The sequence below is a fragment of the Dicentrarchus labrax genome, unplaced genomic scaffold (genome assembly GCF_905237075.1).
Source record: "Dicentrarchus labrax unplaced genomic scaffold, dlabrax2021, whole genome shotgun sequence".
NCBI lineage: Eukaryota > Metazoa > Chordata > Actinopteri > Moronidae > Dicentrarchus > Dicentrarchus labrax.
Window position 1 is genome coordinate 12,039,962 of NW_026136715.1, and position 23,053 is coordinate 12,063,014.

Sequence of the window (23,053 nt, forward strand, 5' to 3'; positions counted from 1 at the left end):
AGGGCAGATAAAACCACAACTATCTGCAACTATGGCTAGATACCACTGGATGTATGTGAGTTTTTAACCATTATATCCAGCATTTTATACATGTAACTCTTGTGCACCCTGGCAATGTTCAATTTGCACACAGCCATATGAGCCCACACATACAGACGCTCACACCAATCAATACCCCAATACAGCAATCTAACCCCCGCATCTGCCCCTCAGTGACAAGACATGCATTATTAACAGAGCCAAGTGCTGTCAGGAAACATCTCTGATTCCAATCCACCCCCACTCACACTTAACAACGTACACATCAACAACATATCACTTGTAGAAACAACTTTCAACAACAGATCTATGCATTCAGTGGAAATAAAATCAACAGGAGTCACTCACAATCACTCTTCATCACCCTTTGTCTCCATTTTCCTTCTCGCTCTTTCGTTCTCTCACACAGTCACAAAAACAAGGGCGGCTGAAGGTCAATAGGTAGGATTGTGAAGACTAATAACTTGACAGATGGCATTGATTGAGCCTGCGAGCTAGGGAAACCATCTCTATCCAAGCTGTAGCCTCACTCACAACTGCTGTACGTCAGCAGTCGATATTCAAGAAGCTTTTGGCAACTTACTGTCAGGAGTGTTATTGTTATGCTTCAATGCACCCCAAAGAACAAATCAATCCCTCCATATCATTGATTCAAGGTTAGTCTACTGATACTGCTCAAACTATTTTCTTTAACAAAAGTCAATACATATTTGGACACAACCTTGTTAGTGGAGTCACTAGAGACATGAGGCATTCTATAAAGCTAAACATCAAATGATTAGAATCTAATTTCTCTTGATTTATTGTTTCTGAAATACAGAGAAGAGAGTTTATGTTGTGTCATTCCTGCCCTCTCCCCCATCTCTCAGTTCTTTGACACAAAGATCACTTTAGCTGGAAGATGTAATAGTCATATTTCTGGAATTTTTGCCAGTGTACTTTTTCTATTTTTGAAAAAGGTCATTTGACTTTATTTTTTTCAATGTTTTATGTTGTTATTTGTGTCTACATGCAGTGGTTTACAAAATACTGGCTGCTGACCTAGCCCTTCACTGTTCATATGCAGAAACACTTTGGTCAGAGGTGCCTCTGTATGTTCATCCTGTGTATTGAATGCAAAATGAGGATCAATACAACAGAGCGTTATTGTCTATTTATGTGATCACATCAGGGAGCAAACTTGAGTAGCTAACTGAGGGTGTTGTAGACTCCTCTGGCTCTGATGAGTCTCTCATATTTACTTACATTTCATAAAAGGTGTGCATGCACAGTGGTTGCATATTGATTCAGGAGCTAGAGGAGGAGGGTGGTCTGCCATCATCTCTAAAATAAAGTCTGCTGTCACTGTGTGGGGGCGAGACAGAGGATAGCAACAGTAAAACTGTGTATTTCACTCATATTGTGCTTAGATGAAAACACAATTTTGTTGATTGCTTAGACATGTTTTTCTATTGTCAAACACCCAATAAAGTATAAAACCTGTGATCTGATCATGGCTCATAAGTGCTACCTTAACCTTAATGCTCACAAAATAAACATGAATACATGTTATTGATAACACCTGTATTATCTGTGATCAGTTATACTGGCAATCAAAATGAGCGAGCACAGAGACAGGAGCAGTTTAGGCATAATAATCAATTCACACTAAATACAAATTCACTCACTCTGGAGCAGCATTGGGGTTTGATAGCATTTTATTGAGTCAAATTGAATGTGAATTCTTTGATATCCCTAATCAGATCAATTTAGGTTTAGCTTTTTATGTTGTACTGGCTGTGAAAACAAATCTCCCTGTCTATATACAAGATGTCTACAGCCATGCCGGTGTCTCTGTGAGACTGTATTCATGCACAGCAGTGCTTTGAGTTAAATGCATGCTAACACGCCAACGTGATGTGTACCATGTTAACTCCCTAAGCTGGATATTTATTTATTTGAAAATATTTTCAAAAAGCTCAGTTACAGACTGTGAAATACAAAAATAGCGAGGGAGGCTTTTTCAAATTCAGAAAGCTTCGTGCAGACATGTCCAAAATCTCTATGCCTGCAGCCACTGTGCGCAGAGTGTGAGAGAGAATGAATAAAAAGCGAGGCAGTGAATGACTGGGGACTCTTTGAAACAGAGGTGTGTGTAGAGTAGCAGGGGTCTGTCTGTCAGTCTGTCTTGCACCGTGGGGGAGGGGATAAGGGATCAATAGGAGGTGACAGAGCATGTGGCATATGACTCAGACAACCTGCCCCCTCACTTCGAGGGCCTTGTCACCGCTACACAAACCACTTACACACACCCTCCATAACAGTCCTGTCAACATCGGTCGAGGCAAGTCAGACAGAATTAGCTGACTCCGTTTTATGATAAAATGTGTTGGGGACCTCTCAGAAGGCAAGAATGTGCCAAGTTTGGTCGTGCATGTGTGCATGGGTGTGGGTGGGTGTGGGTGGGTGGGTGTGTGTGTGTGCTCCATTAGCCAGCTCTCCTCCTGGCCACCATATGCAGAGCTGGGAGCCCAGGCTGGCTCCATCTGTCGGGTTAATGCCCAGCCTCAGCCCCAAGCAGCTGGCCCCTACAAGCCTCATTATTCTAGCAGGAACCATGCAGGAACACACAACCACACACACAGTGGACACACGTAGACATATGCAGTGAGAGACTGACACACTTGATGGAGCCAAGGTCTATCACACAATGACAAAGTCGCCAGAGCTTGGGAAGGTGTTTCTGAAATCCATTTTGGCTGTCTGAACTGGTGTGAGATGAACGTTGCCTACATGAATTCATTACTCTCAATGGTCAGGCAGGCAACTGGGCGAGATACCCATCAATAGCTAAGAGGGGAGAAGAGGGGAGAGGAATATGCTGAAATGAAAAAGATATAAAACCAGCAAAATGCGCGGAATAAATTAAAAGAGATCAAAGGAGCAGGAAGCAGTCTGAAATAAATGAGAGACGACAACTTTGACAGGAGGAGAGAGGAAGGATAAATTTCCAGGTTGTCTAAATTTAAGTGTGCATACAGATTTTAAAAAATGTGTATGTGTATGGGGGTCAGCACAGATGCACCACACAAACAATTTAAAAGGAGCCCAGACATTCATTAAAGCCAAATTATATATCTCTGTTGAGGTGTGGCAGTTGTGGGTGGGTATGGCGCAGATTCCTAAAGCATAGGTAGTGATTTATAGTTTGGTGGATTCATATTAGATAGCAAGTAATCATGTTTACTTGGGTTGCCTTTGTTTTTCACACCAGAGCATTCAGGCTTGACATAGGCAAAAAGCACTTGGAAGCGGTGCATTATATCTAATTATAGCTAAAATACAGTGTATGTTCAGGGCTGATAAAGCTCAAGAATGCTCAATTATACTTTTATATTTTATGACAGTAATTCTTATTGGAGCAGTTACGCCTGATGTAATAAAAAACATTGCCACAATGTCAGAATTAAAGCTGAAAATGTTAAGGAGAAAAAACAAACTCAGACTCAGTGTTCTTGTTGCTTTTCTATGAATCACAAAAGGCAAATGTGTCCATTATTGAAAACATTTTTTCCACCTATCAACAAACTCTACCTGCACCAGATTCAGATACACAAAATAAGTTGTTTTACCCAGTGAAAGTTTAACTATAGCAGGTATATATATCTGTAGGATAATGTATCACTAAAGAGTCCTCTTATAGAATAATCTGCCAGCTGATTTATGTGCCATGTTCTCTAGTGATAACACCATTGCTGTGGTGGCAAAACCGAACTGAACATATTTTCACTGACGGTGAAAGCAGAGATGTTTGAGGCGATCACTGTCAGCAGTGACCCCCTCTGAAAGATTAAGGTAACCTGTGTGTGAATGTAGAACTTATTCAGCTTCAAAACTCCAGTATGCAATAAAAATAGATCTCATATTTCTCGGCAAAAGCATTAAAAAAGTGAAGCACTTTACTTATATTATAGCATTATTGCACAGCTTTAGAAGTGAAATGCGACTCAACTCTCAACTTATATTTGTCTTTAGGTTTTAAACAGAATACCTGCCAGCCAATCAGAAAGAAGTACTTTCTGTGTCTATGGTATAAATGTACGTCAGCTATGACGAGGTTCTCAACGTGCCTAAGAAGACACCTAGTGTAGGTGGCGCAACTCTTGGACACAAGAATATAAATCAGGCTTCACTCCCCCACCAGCCTGCAACCATGACCTTAGTCAGGAAAGAACATTAATCACAGTACAGATAAAGCCACCAGACCTGGCTGGCAGATGCATGATGAAAGATTTTGAGAAAACAGCGAAACAGTGAAATTTTGAATGCCTCACCTTGGACAAGCCTCCCACGTCCAGGTAAAAGCAGATGATGAAGACGTTCCAGGCCACCCACAGAGCGGCCCATACTGTATACTGGACGGCAAAGACACAGACAGATTAGCCTAACCTCATGGAACTTAATAGATGACTACTGAATAAAAAGGGTAGGATGAATGAATGAGCTCTTTAAGAAAATAAAGTCAGTTGTCCTCCCACACACGCACACATATTCTCACGTACACATGCATTAAAACAAACACTGCATGCTCTATACAGATAGACACCATACACACAAATAAATTAGTATCTAAGACCTGACTTTTTTTTTTTTTTTTTTTTTAAAAGGTGCCAGTAAGTTCAGCAAGTCTATCTGAGCCCTGAGGGAGCGACAGGTTTTTAAACAACTGAGGCTGAATTAAGTTCACGACTTTAACAACTTATAAAAATGTACAGTCAGACAACCAACTGTTGACAGACATGGGGTGGTATTCACTGAGAGAGAGACAGCCATCATTGTAAAGGTTGTGAAATCTTCTGACTCACAATGAACAGAGCGTTTAAAATGTCAAAGGAAGAGTGGAGGGCACCTTCGTAAAAACATACATGTTGAATCACGAAACCCCTTAGCTTGCACTCTCCCATTTTCCACTTGACATGAGGCAATAGCTCTACTTTCCTTCCTTCCTCTCCCTGCAACTCCTGCTTCCTCTGTTTCTACACCTGATCCTGTGTGGCTCCCCTTTATCCTTCTACATCTCCCCTGTCTCTCTTTATTTACTCTCTTTTCCTCTATCTCGATCTCGCACCCCCAATCTTTTCCTGTCATTAATTCCACCATCTGTGCTTCCACTACTGCTGCTCAAAATAGGCTTTTAATGCCAAAGATGAATGTTATGGTTTCAAATAAAAACTGAAGTGCATAAAAACCCATTTATGAAGCTTTATATTGGAGCTTTCAAACAAAAGCAGCACATGCTTTGCACCGTGTTTCAAAGAATGACCTTCTCTGTCCAGAAACTAGTATAAATCTGATGAGCTCCTTAGTCCCCCCACACCCTCCTCCCCCACACCCCCCTTTAATTAGTCCTAATTACCATGGGATTAGAGTGATTTAAGGGTGTCGCACAATGAACAAGAGAGTGTAGTACACTTTGCAATTAGAGAGGAAAGGCAACAACATGTCAGATCAGATGCACAGGAAGAGGACTAATGCAAAGTGATGTAACACTGCTTAACAAAAACCGTGAGGAATAGGATTATGTGACAGACGTGAACTACTAGTCTTCAGTTATGTGTACTCACCACCACAATGTAGCGCGGCCGGTACTGGATGGTGCCAAAGAGGCCGAGGATGACAATGATAATGTGGAAGAAGTTGGCAAGGATCGGGGCCCACTGGTAACCCAGGAAGTCAAAGACCTGTCTTTCTAAAGCCAACACCTAAAGGGTGAAAGAGAGAAACAAGAGAGACAAATGTTATCAGGTTGACATGTTCTGGAAGCAAACTGCCTCTCCTGCTGCGACAGTGTACTCCGAGAAATGTTCTAGGGTTGCCAAAGCTTCACAGTCCATGAAATAGCCCTGGAAAACTGGCAGCCTACATACACATACTGGCAACTTGGTCATGTAGCCCTCATAGTTTACTAAACACAAAGTCTTCTCACCTCACAGCAACTGGCCAACAATTCTACATTGAGCGAGTCGACATGAACAGCTTGAGTGTTTAGCCTCCGACTGTGGGCAGCACCCACAGGTGAAGACGAAGTTTTATAAAATAAACAATGACAGATTTATCGATTCAACCCCTGCTGAGCTAAAGAGGAGCTCACCATTTCCACCCTTCCTGCCAATGGCCTCCAGGAATGTGAATACTCTGGGAACTTTATGGGAGGCAAGGGCCCTCTTTAATAATACCACAGCAGTGAGCTTAGGCGCTTATTAAAAAACGTGCTCGCAAACAACGTGTATACATGCACATGTTCATGCATAAGCAAAGTTAAACCCTCTACAATGAAAAGAGAAATTCCACTTTTCCCAATGCAGGCCCACCCTTTCCACTCCTACGTTTACAGTGGTTTCAGGACAATTCTTTTTACATAAAGAAGATGCATTCATTCATTCATAATGTCCTCTTTCTTTGTTCTCCACCCCCTTCCCTCTACCTGAGCTCTTTGCGTGCAACATTTTCTGCAAAACAAAACAAAGCAATTTGAACCTTTAAGACTGTGAGTCCCTATTTGCATCAACTCAATTAGCATGCCATTTGGGGGAAAATACAGGGAGGGGGGAACTCACACGAACCATTTAATTAGAATTCCATTGCCAATCCAATTCCATTCTATTCCCAGTGTGTGTGTGTGTGTGTGTGTGTGTGTGTGTGTTTGTGTGTCTCAAGCAACGATGTGTTTCGTTGTGTGTCGACATGTCATTTCCAGCCAAGCGCTTGAAGATGGATGAGGGAGGGAGGAATCTCGCTTCTGCTGCAATGATAGGAACGCACCGCCGAGCACATTCACACACACACACACACACACACACACTCACACACACACACACACTCACACACACACACACACACTTGATACACAGCCATGGCTGCTCTTCTTAATGTAATGGAAATGTTACCAGCAACCCGATGAGACATTGTGACAGGCAGGGGAGGGAAATGATCAAATACTGAGTGATAATTAAAAATGAACACTCCTTTCGCGTAGACAGGGAGGGCAATCACTCCACAGACAGGGTGTGAAGCGTCTGAGGGCGAGGTGAGTGAACTGCGACCTGCATCAAGCTTATCATACCAAAGTAAAGGAATAGCTCGGCAGTTCAAAGATAAAGCTTTCACTCCGGTGGAAGGAGGACAAAAAAGAGAACGAATAATGGCTGGGAAACAAAATTGAGATGGATGGGGAGAATATTATGGGGAAAAAATGGCAAAAAAACAGATAAATGGAGAGATGAGAGACAATCCAGAGAAAATCACAAAGGACATATGTTAACATTTAACGACTGAGCTCCCTCCCTCTTAATAACCCCGGTCTATCCCCTGGATAGAGGGACTGAAGGAAATGAATAAAGTCAAAAGAGTCGTACATCTTCTGGTCAGCTCTTGGTCATGGTTAGAGAGCCCAATAAAACTAATACAGGACGACAGCAAAGATGGGGTGCAGCTAGGCTGCAGTTAAATTGGTTGGGGAGATTACAGGACTGCCTCCTTTGAATTGACAACATTTGTGGAGTAATTAATCCTCTATGGCTTTTTAGACGCATGCCTGGACAAACATCAGAGATAGCTCAATAGCCTTTTGTAAAGACATAAAACATAAGGCCTAATGTTAATGAGAATTTAGTCTATATTCCGATCCAGTCAAATTCAAAGAAGGACAAATGTTAGAAACAAATGTGACACGTGATATTAATGAGGATATGCTGAGATGATTAGAGGTGGACATTACCATCAGCTGGTCAACCATCTGGGACTCTAACACCGACAGTAAAGACATCTAAAACACTTCATCAGAACTGCTTATTGGAGGGTTGAGTAGCTTCTGAGACCCTGTCCCCCCATACCTTGAGGAGAGCGTGTCCGACAATTTCTGTAACTTTCTGAAACCGACAATGCTACATTCACACCCACTTTAAGTTCAGATTGGCCAGCTATTAAGCTAAACAGATAATACATAATATTGCTAAGAAATAAATATTTTTTTCAAAACACCTATTCCAATTAACTTTTTAATTAAAACTTTAAGGCGAGCAAGGACAATTCCTTGGATCCAATGTAAACCAATAAACTGTGCGTTTATAGATGAGGTTTATAGCAGCAACTTAAACCTGCCTTCAATGTGCTGTAAGTACATTATTTTAATTAATGAAATACAACTATTAATTTAACAGTGCAGACCTAAATGGTACAAGCTCTGACCGTAAAAACAAAATGAGATAGAAAAACGGGCCTCCAAATGGCCTTTATCCCAGTCTGCCCCTGTTTATGACAATTAAAAATGGCAACCTCACTAACAGTCAACCTCACCTACATAGTTAGCTAAAAGTAATACAAACCATACTGTATATATGACCTCCTATGACCATTTTTCAAGTCATAGTGTTTAATTGTAGCTACCGCTACACAATATCAGACGGAAGATAGGGCACAGTTCTTCTTCTCATGTTGAAGATAGTAGAGCTGAGCGCTCCGAATGTCCCCTGGTAACCTTGGTGGAAAAAAAGAGAACCAAAGGCTCTGCAAAATCTGTCAAACAGCTTTTATTCCAATTGAAAAATTGAATTCAAATATTCTCGAGGTCTTATCTGGGTGTACTTAGTACTAAAAGAAAAAAGACATTTTAATTTGTGGGGAAGCTCATTTTAATCTTTTCTTCAACTAATCAGCAAAATAAAATTTTACTCAAGTATTATTTAGTATTTAGGTCAACTGTAAAATATCTTTGGCAAATGTAAATTGGATGTGTTTTTACAAAAAAAAGGGAACAATTTTGAGGTTTGTTGAGACAAGTTTAATATATTTGGCTCCAACACTACACACTACTCACTTTTATTCAAACATACACTATGTCCTCTGCAGACATGCATTCCTACATGGACTGCTGCCCCAGTACAGGCCAATAGCCATGCTAATGACCATGAACCTCCATCCATCCAGCACACATACTTTAGATCCCTTGATGTACTCATTACACATGGCCATGGACCCTCTCTCTGAAATATTTCCACCAGTCATTGAATTAAATAAGTGTATAGGCATGAGGGATGTATGAGTGTGCGAGTGTGTGAGTGTGTGAGTGTGTGTGTGGGTGTGTGTGTGTGTGTGTGTGCACGTGTATTCTCTCCTCTGAGATGCTGTAGTGAGCCTATCACGTTCGCTGCTAACTCAATAATCCACCAAGATGACAACAATCAATCAAGAACAGAAAGATCTCTGCCCCACATGCACACGCACAAACACACACAGACACACACACACACACATGGCACAATTAGCCAACAATTCATAGGAAGCAGGTTACTGGAGAGTGGCGTAGAATTTGATCAAAAGATACCAACGCTCTTCCAGGAATAGTGAGCCGGCTACATAACGGCCCGTAAAAGCCTCCCACCGACCTCCTGCAAGCACAAATGACTCCCTCTAGGGTGACGGAATCTCTTAGTGTGTATTTTGGTTTTGGGTGTGTATATGTGGAGAAGCATGTTGCCCACACATACCACTCCTCCCACCATAAATACTAAGCAATTAGGGGGTGGGTACGACAGCAGGATGCAACAAGCCTCTCTATCACCTCCACTACTGCCCATCCTTTGTTTGCTCCATCCTTCCCTCTCTTTTCACACTAGTTGTTTTTTTTATATCTCTATTCCTAGAACTCCGAAACCATAAATTATTCTCTCCTTCAGGCATATGACAGCAGGTTATTAACAAGGATCGTAGACCTCAATCTTGCTTTCTGTTAGATGATGTTTGCTCTTGTGTATTCTCTCAGTGTCTGGAGGTGTGCATAAACGAGCAAACACAAACAAGAACAATAAAGAACATCGCCTTACAGTATGCTAATATATATGTAGCGTATAAGAATATCAAAGTTGTAATTTTAATCATCTCCACTTTCTTTAACATGACATGAAGAAGAAGAAGAAGAAGAAGAACAAGAAGGAAGCTACACACGAGAGGATCAGAGTGAACGTGTCTGAGAGGGAAAAATATTTGATCCGCATCATTTGATAGCTAATTAAGATGTGCGTGTGTGCCCAAGATAAGTGGCTGAAATGCATGAGAAACTGTTTGCTTTGCCCGTGCATCCAACTGGGACTTCAAACAGAAAACCAAAACATGTGGCAGGGTGGCCTGACAGTTGTTTATGATTAATAACTCAACTGTGTTGTCACAGGTTTGTGATATGCAGCGGTAGGACACACTTCTGTTGAGGTGTTAGTTGTAAAAGGGAGAGAGGACCTTAAGCGAGAGGATGGAGGTGACTGGTGACCCTCTCATTTTCACCATAGCCTGCAGATACTATAAATCACATCAGCGTTTGTCTTTTTGTGCATGTCCTCTGTGAAATGTCCTCTGATAACATGTTACTGAATGTGTCATCAGGATCTGTGGTCTGTCTGTGTGCGTGTGCGTGTGTGTGTGTGTGTGTGTGTGTGTGTGTGTGAGCCCATTCTGTATGACTTTAGGCTGCATGAGTCAGTCTCCTCTATGTTCAAGCATATAACACTGACTCACACATTGAGGCAGAAGGATGACTTTGAGGAGTGGCAGGAGATGTGAGGGGTGAATTTCTGCTAACACGTTATCTCCTGTTTTTCTTATCTCATTGGCTTTGCTAATGGGCTGTTTGTACTTAGAGATACAAGTGCGCATTAGCCAATGATAAAACGATAAAATTCAGAGGGGGAATTTGTATGTAATATCCAAATTACCAGTTCCTTTTCATACGTGCTTTGTACTTTAACTGGCAGACATACTTTACTGCCTGCTGGAAGTCACTGGAAGAGACTGGGCATAATACATACATTATAACCAGTCTCTGATTTATGGCTTGTCTCTCTTAATGTCTTTCTCTTCATAGAGTTTTGACATATCACAGTTGTTTTGATTTCCCTCACAGATATGGAAATCACCTGGTAGTAACTTCCCCTCTAGGGGACATCTCTGCTACACAAACTCAGGTTCATTTTTTTTTAGACTTTCTTCCTTATACCTTTCTCGTGACATACTTGAAATATTAGAGGTTCTCGCAGGTTCACATGGTTCTAAGCAACCGAGACCTGACCTGCATTCTGAGTCAGACAGAGCCCACATTATACTTATATAGTCTAATCAGGTTTACGTATGTCATGGTTCTCCAGTCTGCTTGTCAATATGTCTAATATCTGAGTAGACACGCACAGATCAGAGTGCACTCGGTATCAGTTTTAATCATGTGGTAAATCATGAGCTTTATTTTTTATTTGATTCACAGATATTAAATTGGTCAGAAAATTATCCTCTCTGTATGTCTAGTGACCAGTTGGCTAGAGATTTTTTGGTCAGGACATAAAAATACTTTCAGTCATTTTTAGAAATTAGTCTTTGAAGCATATAAACTAAATAATAATTATACATTATTTTCAGATTGGGTTTTTGGACAGTTTGAGCCTGTGAATTACATGTATGTAACCTGTGTTGAGGGGTCATATGTATACAAATAGCTTCATTTTAGGGGGTCACCAGACACAAAGTTTGGGAAGCACTGCCCTTGTTCCCATGTTCTTGGCTTTCTGAGTACAAGAGGAACAGAATGTCCGTCTTACAATCATTTTATACAGTGTACTACCAGCGCATTGAGTAATGAGTGCACTTTGCAATTGGATTAAACAACAGGGAAAGCCGATTGAGGGCTACACACACACTCACAGAACTGTTAATACTCCAAATAACCACTATCCTGAGAGAAATCAAAGCGACTTTTCTATTCCAAATAAAAATAAAGAGAAAGACAGTCACTGAGACAAGTTTTTTTATGTGCCATGCTTTGCCCTGACTTGTCTATACTCTGTGACTCCCAGCAGGCAGTAAAGTACTTCTCAAAAACTTTCTCCAATCCAATTTTTCACCTCTCGCCTGGGTGAAGTCATTATACTCCGGTGCCTGCCTGGTCCTTGTGTAACTAATGGTGCCAATCTCACTATGTGTGTGATGCCGTGTGTGTGTGGCTTTCATTGGGTGCATGGAGGGTTGGATAGATAGATAGCCCTTGGTGGTGCCTGGTCTAGCAGAGCTGAGACAGGGATTAAGAGGTAGGGTGCCTTCATAAGCCACTTTCTTCTTCACTGTTTGAAATATGGTCTGCAGAGTGAAACACAGCGGCTAGTCCCTTTGTACTTCACTAAGTACCACTTGTTTTAGGTAGTGGTGCTAAACAGACACTGAGTGAAGTGCACACTGCAGCGCTAGTTTTTGCAAAGTAACAATTGAAAGCCTATGAATCAAAGAGCTCTTTATTAAAGATGAAATATGTTAAAACATCCAGTGCTCTTAGTGCTAATAACATGCTAATCTCTCAGTGCTGTTGGGAACACACAACACACAAATCCATCCCACGGAAAGAAACATGATAAAAAGCAAGTGCTTAGAACTGAGTCTCCCTCTGGACACTGGCAAACTACTTCAAAAAATTCACTTTTGTGATCTGTTGTGTTGTAATGTTACTGTGGCTCACTTTAAGATTAAGATATTTACATCCTCTGGACCGGAGTCCACAACCGATTTCAGTTCAGTTCAGTAGTAGTTGAGGGCGGATGAGTTTAGTTCATTTTAGCTTCATCAGTTCCGTTGAATGAAGCTCTCCCATCTCAGTAAATAGTCCATGCTCAGACCAATTGAGAGCTCTGTCTAGTCCTGTCTGGGTCCGTCGACTAGCCTGGTTAGTGGTTAAAGTTGTCCCGCTCTAAGAGACTGATTTTCTTTCTATCTCTGTCTGCTACGTGGTTTCTTAACAAGAGTAAAGAACTAGAATACAGACAAATTAACACTTAAAATACAAAATCACTATGCCAATATATAATCACTCTATGAGCACATAAAAATGCTCATTAATAAATCAAAGTGAAGAAAGATGTCCTTGTGGGCTTAAGCCTGGGTGCTTTTTTGCCACTGAGTGCTTTGCAAACTTGGTTTTGCAATTAGCCCCACGACTAGAAATAATACACACGCATGGGTGTCTGTCTGCATTATAGTTTTATACCGCAATGTGTGAAGATAACATATTTTTAATCTGTGAAGATACTTGACATGTCACAGCGAGGAAAGATTAACTATGACTGAATTCCATTTAGCTCCTTCACTTTCACAGCCTACTGGGATACTTGAATATAACGCAGCCAGAGTTAATGTTATTAGTAACACCTGTGTTTTACCCACTATGACAAGTCTGCCGTGAAAAAGGCCAGCTGTGTACCGAAAATATTTGATGAGAGCAGTAGAAGGTATAGCGAAAGCTCAGAAGAAAGTAGCTTTATATTTTAAGACAGTGCATTATGGCATCTAGCTACAGTGTGCTCAGTTTTAACAATATATATTACATTTAAAAAAAAATGGGAGATTTAAATAATCCCCTTAATACAGTTACATATTTACATATGTTGGTATACAAAGTAAATAAGACTGTCACTGCCGATTAACTAGATCAATAAGTTCCCCCATTGTGGGTCAAATAAAGGAATATCTTATCTTAAGCTGTGATTGAGACTTGCCTATGTAAGACTGTGTATAAGAGGGTACCATGAATTCCAACAAAAGGAACATTAAGTCCTGTTTGCATGTTAGTCACAGCTAATCTTTCGCTAGAAAAAAACATAACCTTTTTAACAGCTAACCCGTGCCACATCTGTCTAAACTGCTTTCATTCTCACTTTCTCGATAACAACGGCAAGCACAAAACCGTCTAGACAGCATTTTAAGGATTTAAGCACAAAAATCAACACGCTGACTTGATGATGAAGCAAGGTTCGCTGAGATATGACCCATATTCTTGCACTGTGACAGCAAACATCCTTCCTCACATGGCTGGTATCTCTTGTAAAACACTTATCTCGCGCAGTCTCTCTTCCGCCCTTTATCTCTCTTCCTCCACTTTGCCGTCAGCCAACATTTCTTTTAAGTTTATCTGCAAAGGTGGCAGCAATGTTTGGATTATTAGAAGCTAATTTAGACTTTGCTGCATCAACTTGAAGAGGAATGCAGCAGCACTGGTTGTTATGATTTCATCCTCAACCCAAGGGATTAATGTCACTTGTGAGGTTTTGTATCTTTTCTTGTGGCTCCAAATTTGTTATTTGTCGTGTGGGTGTCATATGGAAAGTGAGAGATGAGACAGCAGACTGCACCACACCCAGATACTTTGATTTTTCAGAGGCACTGACAGAAGAAAGCAGGACAAGAATACAGTGCTGGATAAAACCCAAACATGCTAACAATGGATAGGATGGAAGGGAAAGTGACGAAATGAGAGCAGCTTAAACCAGCCAATCCCCTCTCTCTTTCTGCCTCGCCATGTCCCAGATCTAACAAAAACTGTTTAGGTTTCGCCCCAATTAACAAGTAGGCAATTTAGCTGTGACAGAGGAAATTCTCATCAAGTATACGCAGTCAAGAACGGCAAACAGCTGTCAGCAGTTTGTGCCCTCCAGCTCTACTTTCCATAATTGAGTCAGTAATGTTGCTCTTTTCATCATAATACCATCACTCTTAATCTTTTATCCACCGGTAGAGGAAGTTATGCTGTATGCATCTCTGCCGTCCAACCGTTAGATCACACAACACAATTAGAGCAAAAACATCCGTGAAGTCATCAGCCGCTTGTAAAACAAGGGCTGAATGCCCAAAACAGTAGGGGGGATTTGAGTGAGACGAATATGCTTTGCAGCCATTCAACTGAATGTGATCTGTCAAGATAGTCATCCCAGCTGTGGTGCTCCCAAAGCAATTTATTAGATGCCACACTATAACAAATGACACCACTGGAACCGTTGGAATGGAAAGAGAGAAATGGGCTTGCAAATAGTTCTACTTTTATCTCCATTATAGCTTAATATTGCAGTGTCACTGATGTGGAACACACAGAGACACACTCACACAAGCCTCTGCATGGATAGGCACATGTGCACACACTCACATTTGCCAGCCCAAGGTTTTCGCTAGGACCACATAATTAATGGTCTGATAAATTGAAGACATTAAAATGGCGAACAGTTGTAAAAGGGGCCACCGGGGACAAAGAGGAGATGGTTTTTCCAAGAACACACATATTATTATAAACCAATATGCATACAGCAAGGGCGTTCACTGCAAACTCTGGGGAAGGTCGAGACACAAGAGGAAGGTCAGCACCTCTTCTTAATTAGCATAAAACGTGGCCGGCTTAATCTCTGTTTAACAAGCAACCTCAGACAAAAATATGAAATAAGCACATTTCAGACAGTTGGTCCCAAGCAAACCACTGCATCTGATTGGCTGCTATGTTGCATTTTGGGTGGGTCGTTTTTGTGGTGAGGTTAAAGGCTATATATGTAAGTAGAGCTATCTTTAGAGTGACAGTTGTCCTGAGAGAAGGATGTGTACTGAGACCGGTCTTCTTTGCAGCCCAACCCCCCCGAGGTCCTCCACCAGCACTCGTCTCTCTCCTCAGCACGCTAACTCAGATTTGCATCATACATTCCCATGTCTCCTTTTGACAGGTTGGTTTTTATTTCCTGCAGGCTCTTCGGCATCTTATTGTATACATAAAGGTTTCCATGGTAACAGTGCACCAGAAAGAGGGATGGAGAAGGAAAGAAAAGGAAAGAGAGGGGAAAAAGGAAAGCTAAACATAGAGATCTCAGGTCTCTAGGGTCATGCTCATAATTGGCCCTGAGTGAGAGGTCGAACCGCCACCCATCCCCCCTTTTTCTCCTTCTATGTCTCTCCATCTTTCTATCTGCATCTCCCCTAAATCTCCAGTGGCTCTGGCCCTACTGATAAATCAGGTGGTGATCAATAATTCAAACATATTCACAGCAAGGGAGAAAATGGTAAATAGGATGGGAGATAACACAAAGCCTTGTTGTGTTTTAACAAAGGATACACGTTAGGGGCGGAGCATGAACACTCATTACACATTCAAGCAGTGCTTCTCATCCCTGACTACCCAGGTTGCATTAGGCTCTCAGGTGAGATGATGACACACAGGAGGGAGCTCCAAAAGTCTGAGGTGTGAGTGTGAATTTATTATGCAGTCACCTTGCCTCGTGACCTACAACACACATCCACACAAGCATTTTCTCTGTCTGTAGGCTGTTGTCTAATCAACTTTTCTGATGGGCTGCTAGTTGCAGCTTAGGCCAGGCAAGACCTGGCAGGGTCCACTCTTCTGTGGATGAGGGCTGTTCAGGCATAGCAATCAACACAGCCTGGGTCAAGACTACAATCAGCACTGAACACCAGGGGTCCATTTGACAGCACAAGCACAATCCACACACACACACACACACACACACACAACCTAATTATTGCAACCTGCTCGCCCTTCAAAAAGAAAAGGATAAGAGCCCAGAGACAATGTAAGACAGGGTTAAGACCTTCCTTTCTGAAATTACACAAACTTCTAGCTCTTTTGTGGCCCACGATCACTTATAGTTAGAGCCTTCGACCCTCCATCTCCCACCTTCATAACATCTCTGGAAAGAAAACAAATAGGCCACCACACCTTCTTTAAAGGACTGGGAAATTAAAATACATTTTTAGGATTTTAAGAGAGAGACCTTTTTAGCAGTGTTTGACAGGCTTTCTGCGTTTTGTGGTCAGCAGCTTGTAATCAATGTTCATGTAATTTTAACTGTCTGAACAGGAGCTTCAAATGAATGAAAGAATCTAACCAAGTCCTAATGACTAGTAACAGAACATCAATTACCACGTCCTTCCAAAATCTAAGCTGCTGAACCACTTCAGCCAGAAGGATTCAGCTTGTCCACATGACTGTGCAACCTGGAGTAATATGTGTGGCTTTCAATCTAAGACATAAGTTGGCTTGTATCAATTCAGCATCGATTTCATTGCTTTGTTTTTCTTTACATTATTTATTTAGTTGCCTCTACTGTAGTAAACGTTGGCTTTGGTGGTGCAAGACTAGCGTCTCTCAATAATAATCGAAGGTGTTTGTAGCAGATACGTCAAGCCAGCATTTGTACTGCTAGATTCTACAAAATAAGAACTAGTGCCGTCTTTTTGTTCAAATGTGGAAAAAAGTAGATATTTGAGCTGTAAAGACTTCAAATTCCGAATTTATAGTCTATAAGTGCAACACACAGTCTGAAGTAGTTTGCCTAGTGATCCAGCAGAAGGTACTCAGCCTATTAGCTTGACCTACTACATGCCCTACTGACCTATCAGTAAATTAAGCTAATAAATATGAGTGGAGGAGGACACTAGTGAGCAAAGCTGTGCTGATCGTTACGCTACATATATGGGTTACATTTGAAAGAAGTGTTAGTTCATTCCTTTGAACTTTAAAAACTTGAAGCTTTTGAAAAAGATAAGAACATGCTTTGTAAAAACGCCATTACAAACATTAGCAACCACTGCTTTGAATGTTCTTGCATTTTTTCTGATCAAGAAGGTTTATGAGGCAAGCTTACGCAAAAACTTGGCTTTGTTGATTCATGCTTGCTGGGTTCTAGATAATTGACTATGAGTTGCATAAGGCTTCGTGGAGTAGATTATGACCCCCACCCCCAGCACACAGCTGATGAGTTCAGTCATCATTGCATAACCTGTATGTTATTAGCAGTAACTTAAAGCACATATGGGTACAGATCCATTTAAAAGTACTTTATAAAATATGAAATTAACTAAGAAGCCAACAAATATATTGCTGTTGGCATCTGTTGGCATTTGGCGGAAACACCTAGTTTATGAGGAACCCATCTCTGTACAACAAGCTGTGTCTAACACACACAGACACCATATTTTGTGTCTGCACGGGTAATTCAGACAGGGATGCTATCTTATTCTGCAGCCATCTGTGCAAGCCAAAGCAAATAGTAAAAAAAAAATGTGTTTCTGCTCACAACGATATGAATCAGAGTCCAGAGAGGCTTCATGAGAACTTAATAGCAGACCCAGAGAGGTAAAGACTAAGGGAAAGAAACAGAGAGATAAAATAACTGTGACCATCCACTCTATTCCCGCTGGCCCATCTCCTCCATCAACCTGGCAGTGCCAAGGAAATACAGTTCATTATCATTGATCACACCAGCCTCCACACTCGCACAGACACTCTAAAGAAGTTACATACACTCAGCAAAACACCCACCAAAAGAGATACCCTAAACAGATGTCTGTAGCATCTGTAACTGATAAAATTTAAATCTTCCTGCACTTGCCAAGAACAGCTTTCATATTTCACTAGTTACCAGGTTTTGATATATCACCTCTCCTGGGAACTGGCAAGACAGACCAGGATTATACAGTAGTAGTAACTCTCACAACCAGGTCTGCTGGCCTGACAGCATACAATATTTTATTGCCATGCAATTTGCCCCAGCTGCAGTAATTATTCTTAATTACAGCGGTGAGATGCATTAATATCAAAGCTATTGGCAAAGACCTTGTGTGTGTGCATGTATGCGTGTGTCTGTCAGCACACATGTGCTGACAGACACAGATTGGTGAGGTGGGGGAGACAGTATGTTGATAGACATCCAGCATCTCTAAGCTCATGAATATTCAACAGCAAATTTGAATGTTAGTGCTTCCATAAAGCAAATAAGTTAGCAGTGGAAGCACGGAGAAAAACAGCCTAAATCCTTTGTAATGTGTGGGAGATGACGTGTCTGCCAAGGGATAATGTCATGCCTTTAGAGATAACACTTTTCAGGAGGAGACGCTCTGCTTCTCCGCAAAAACTTTATTGGAAGCACTTTGGTTGAACTCAGTCTTCTTCACTGAAGCCTTCACTACAAAGTATATTCTCTAGCTATGTCATCAAAAGAGTAGAAGAAAAGTGGGCAGTGTGATGCAAGATATTACACACAGTGCTCGTGGGTAGGGTGACTGTAGTTTTTAAGGGCGTAGATGAGGTAAAACTTGCTCATTTCTTGCGGCCTCTGCGGATCACTTCGCTGAAAGCGCTTTGTCCTACATAGGCACAAATGAAGACGTGCAATGTGACAACATAGACACCTTTTTCTCCTTGTGATCAAATAAAATCCCTTCCAGCTCTTTGCTTCATTTCTCTCATCTCTTCAGGAGGTCCACAAAGCTGCACTCCCTCCCCTCATACAAAGGCTGTAATCTTTACCCAACACTAGACCTACTAACCTATAACTCACAGTTCAGAATGCGCAGCTGTGTCTGTGGGTGTGTCTGAGTGTGAAGAGGGATGCATGAAATAGTGTCTGTGTCTTGGCGAGGCTGCATCCGTCAGTGCTACCAGCACAGTAACGGCCAGACATTTTCAGGGTCAATGTTCAGATCTGCGCTCATTACCCTTGTTCAGTGCGATTATGTGTGTGTGTGTGTGTGTGTGTGTGTGTGTTTGTGCCCGTCTGCCCTTTCCCGGAAAACCACCATGACCAACAAAGAGGCCTCCTTCATCAATCACACACTGTCCACAGAGCCGCATTAACCATCAGCTCCATTCAGAACGTCCCTCCTCATGGCCAGTCGCTGACATTCACAATATGTCTGGACGAGGTCTCATATCTGACCAATCGAAACGCTTCCACGGCAGGTCAGCTTTAGGTCAACACCTCAAACAACCAACCCGTTGGGACAAAAATGAGCTTGCCTGTGTCTCGGACTACAAACAAATCATTAGACAGACAGGGCTTCCTGCCAACGCTTGCCATTCTCTGGGGCTGATCGGGGTTCTGACAACGATCCAGCCCTACTGTCTGGAATAGTTAGGCTGTAGAGGGAAGAGGGAACAGAGGCGTTTCGATCAATACCGGCTCATTATCTGTTGCCTTCTGTCCCAGAGAGATGAGTCCCACCGCTCGGCCTGTTGATGAGGAAAGCGCACCACAATTCAATTAGGGGATGGCCGAGATGCCAAAAGAGGTTTGATCAAAGCACTCTGCCTGGCTAATTAGCACACACAGCGGTTCACAAGGGCTATTTTTACATCTGAGGAGCAGAGTATGTTGTTTTGTTAATGGTAGTTTTATCCTGTAATGGACTGGGAATAACCTGGCTCATTGTCAATGCATAGGTTTCAGCCAGGGGAGAGTGGGGGCCCCCTGTGCCGCTCCACACACATGCACACATGTATATTCATGTGAACACGCACACATAGACACACGCACGCACATATAACACACACGCTTACAACCTTGATGACCTTTCAGAAAGGTTATGCAGGGTTTAATGCAACCCCTCTTTGCAGGTTAAACTCATCAGAAGTGTGCAGGTGTGAATGTGTGAGTGTGTGTGTGTGTTCCTGCAGACAGGAAGTGTCAGGTCATCCAGAAATAGTGCCAGGGGAAAATAAAGCTGTTTCCAGGAGTCTTCAGGGACTTTTTAGGCAGCCCGCTGACAGCTTTATAAACCTCTTAACAAATGGTCGACCTCCTTCTCTCTAATGAGGCAAAGAGGTCCGAAGTCTGGGAAGGGAAAACGGGTGTGTCCCTCAAGGTGGGTTCATAGCTCTGTGTGTGTGTGTGTGTGTGTGTGTATCATCAGAGTGAGACATGATTTTACTAAGGGAGCAATGCTGAGGCCATTGTGACCTAAGCCATATAGACTCGAGTTCCTTATTCCTCACTATCTAATGAATTCCCAGAGCTGAAACGAGACAGATACACAGGTAGCATCCACAAATACACAGCAGTCCTATGTTAATTTTGAAGATGAAGTGGGGAAAGGGCAGCAGGATACTAAAGCCAAAGGCGGTAGGAAGTCATTCAAATGACACTTCCATCTTTATTCCACTGAACAAGCATTTAAACCTGAATCTAAATGAACACCCTCTTATACTTTTAAGTGCATAAGCTTGAGACAGTGTGTACCTACCCAACAGAAGCAAAAAACCTGTAACTCTGAGAGAGACCTCTGAAGGGGTCTTGAGATGTTGGCTTGGGGGAATAAAAGATTATTCAATGGGAGGGGCAAGTGTTATTACTTAGTCAGTGGTATGAAACTTGGGTTTTCTTTTTCAACTCAGTTATGGCTGATATCAACTGCCACCTCCCATCATGGGCTTTCCTTTTATTCTGTGTGCCATTTTTCTTTTGTTTCTGAACTCACTCAAGCGTGTTATAATATATCAGAACTTTCCCATTTGGCTCTTTGTCAGGAGAAGATTTTATTACTCCCCTAGCTGTTAAAAGCGACATTTACTCGAGGGCTTATGGTGTGAGTAAGCTCAGTTTTAATACTACCATAAATAACCTTGTCACACCCTGTCAAGTATACTCTACTCTAGGATAGTGGCAAAGTCGGGCTGGCCTGTGAGTCAATGGGAAGCATCATCTGAGACTGCACAGCTACCATCAGTAAAATGTCAAGTTCACTGATCAGAAACTGAAATGCTCCAACAAGCTGTACATCTCTCTCTGTTTTGTGGATCAATGCTTCCCAAAATGGCCCGAGCTCTTGGTGAACATATCCCTTAAATCTAAAAGATCAGAGAAGATGTCTTACATCACAAGACATCAGGTGGACACTCATCTGAAATACAGACATGAGCTTTGATCAAATAACTGATACCCAACACAGAACTACATGGCTGCGACACTTTAGGTGATGCTCCGTATTTGAATACATATTAGGATATTTAGGTCACCATTACAATATTCACAAGAGCAAATCCATACATTTATTGATGCACTTTCATCGAGCATCACACAGCATATAGTTACCCCAATACTGTCCATCACTGTGCCACTACTTGGGGGTGTTAGTGCTGAGAGGAGCTGACTTGTTAGCAACATTGTGTTTACTGTCACAACAGTGAATCTCAGATAAAGAAATAAACACTACTTACTTAGAATGGACACAAAATCTATCAATCAAGGCTCACATGATTTCTATTAAATGCAATTTAAGCAAATATCAACAGAAGTCAAGGTGTGTAAGAAAATATATTACCTATTTGTAGTGTGTCATGTACTTACAGTGAGTTAAAGAACTTTTAGGATGGACTGATATTTTCATGTTATCGGTTTTCAACATGTGACACTCCGCCTTCAAAAGAGCATGGATTACTGCCCAGTTAAAACAGACATTCAATTATAAAGTAGTTTGTCATTCTAAAAAAAAATATTACGGTAACACTGAAGCCTTTTTGTCTCACAATTAAAACTTGTGAAACAACAAGTAGAGAAGAAGTACGGATCAACTCACCAACTGTAAAGTGCAAATAAAGATGAGAGTGCATCGTCCGCTGCAGCAGCCCATTGTGTCAGCGGCGAAAACGTGACTCTGAGCCGGTTAGAAAAAGGACTTGGAAACGGGTCGGAGAAGCTCTAAACGTGCCGACCAGACTCAGTCCTGATCCAAGCACCGGCGTCCCATTCTCCTCTTGTGCTCCGGTGTCTCTTTGATTGAGCCAAAAACACGCGGCAGGGTCGCCCTGGCTGGCCTGGGTCTGTTTGTTTGCCTCCGCTGCTCCAGCCGGCCGGTCGCACTTGAGGTGACTGACTGGGGTGGGTGGTTGCGAGCCGGTGTGTAAAAAAAGGAGGAGGAGGTGGAGGAGGGGTGGGAGGTTGGTGGTGTTTGGTAGTGGGGTAGTCAACCGGGAGGGGAACTGGGATGTGGCTGACTGAGTGCGTAAACTGGTTTGTGAAAGCTGTCTGTGGTGTTGGCAGCAGAGAAAGTGCGCGCTCGTTATTTTCAAATGTGTTTAAACAGCGGCGATCAATTTACTGTCATGGTGACCGGATACATGAAGCTAATTTAAAAAAGGGGTTCATGGCAATTTGAATTAGGACATATAAAGTGTAAATCCAACACAAAAGGGCATTTATTTGTGAGGAACCCTTAAAGGTCCATACTGGTGTTTGTGTACTAATGTTAGTGTCTCACACTCAGGTCTGTGAGCGTGTGTTGAGGAAGGGGCGCCGGGTTAATTTAGCTGCTATTAATGATGCTGCCGCTGATGGGAGATTACAGTAACACTGAGGCGCCATCTTGTGGTCATAGGTTCAAACTCCACTCTGACAAGTTTAAAAAAAAA

The 23,053-nt window shown here is 42.0% G+C and overlaps 1 protein-coding gene across 2 annotated transcripts in view; it reads right to left on the minus strand.

Annotated features, from left to right (window-relative positions):
• The window catches only part of nkain4 (sodium/potassium transporting ATPase interacting 4), a 43,740-nt gene extending 21,093 nt beyond the window's left edge, over window positions 1-22,647 (minus strand). Inside the window, exons 1-3 of one of the 2 annotated variants that reach the window (XM_051424755.1) lie at window positions 22,222-22,647; window positions 5,643-5,780; window positions 4,353-4,433 (exon numbers count right to left, since the gene is read on the minus strand). In XM_051424755.1, coding sequence (XP_051280715.1) covers window positions 4,353-4,433; window positions 5,643-5,780; window positions 22,222-22,275 — 273 coding nt within the window. In that variant the 5' untranslated portion in view covers window positions 22,276-22,647. The remainder of the gene's footprint in view (window positions 1-4,352; window positions 4,434-5,642; window positions 5,781-22,221) is intronic. The other variant, XM_051424754.1, reaches the window with a different exon arrangement.
• Between the last annotated feature and the right edge of the window lie 406 nt (window positions 22,648-23,053).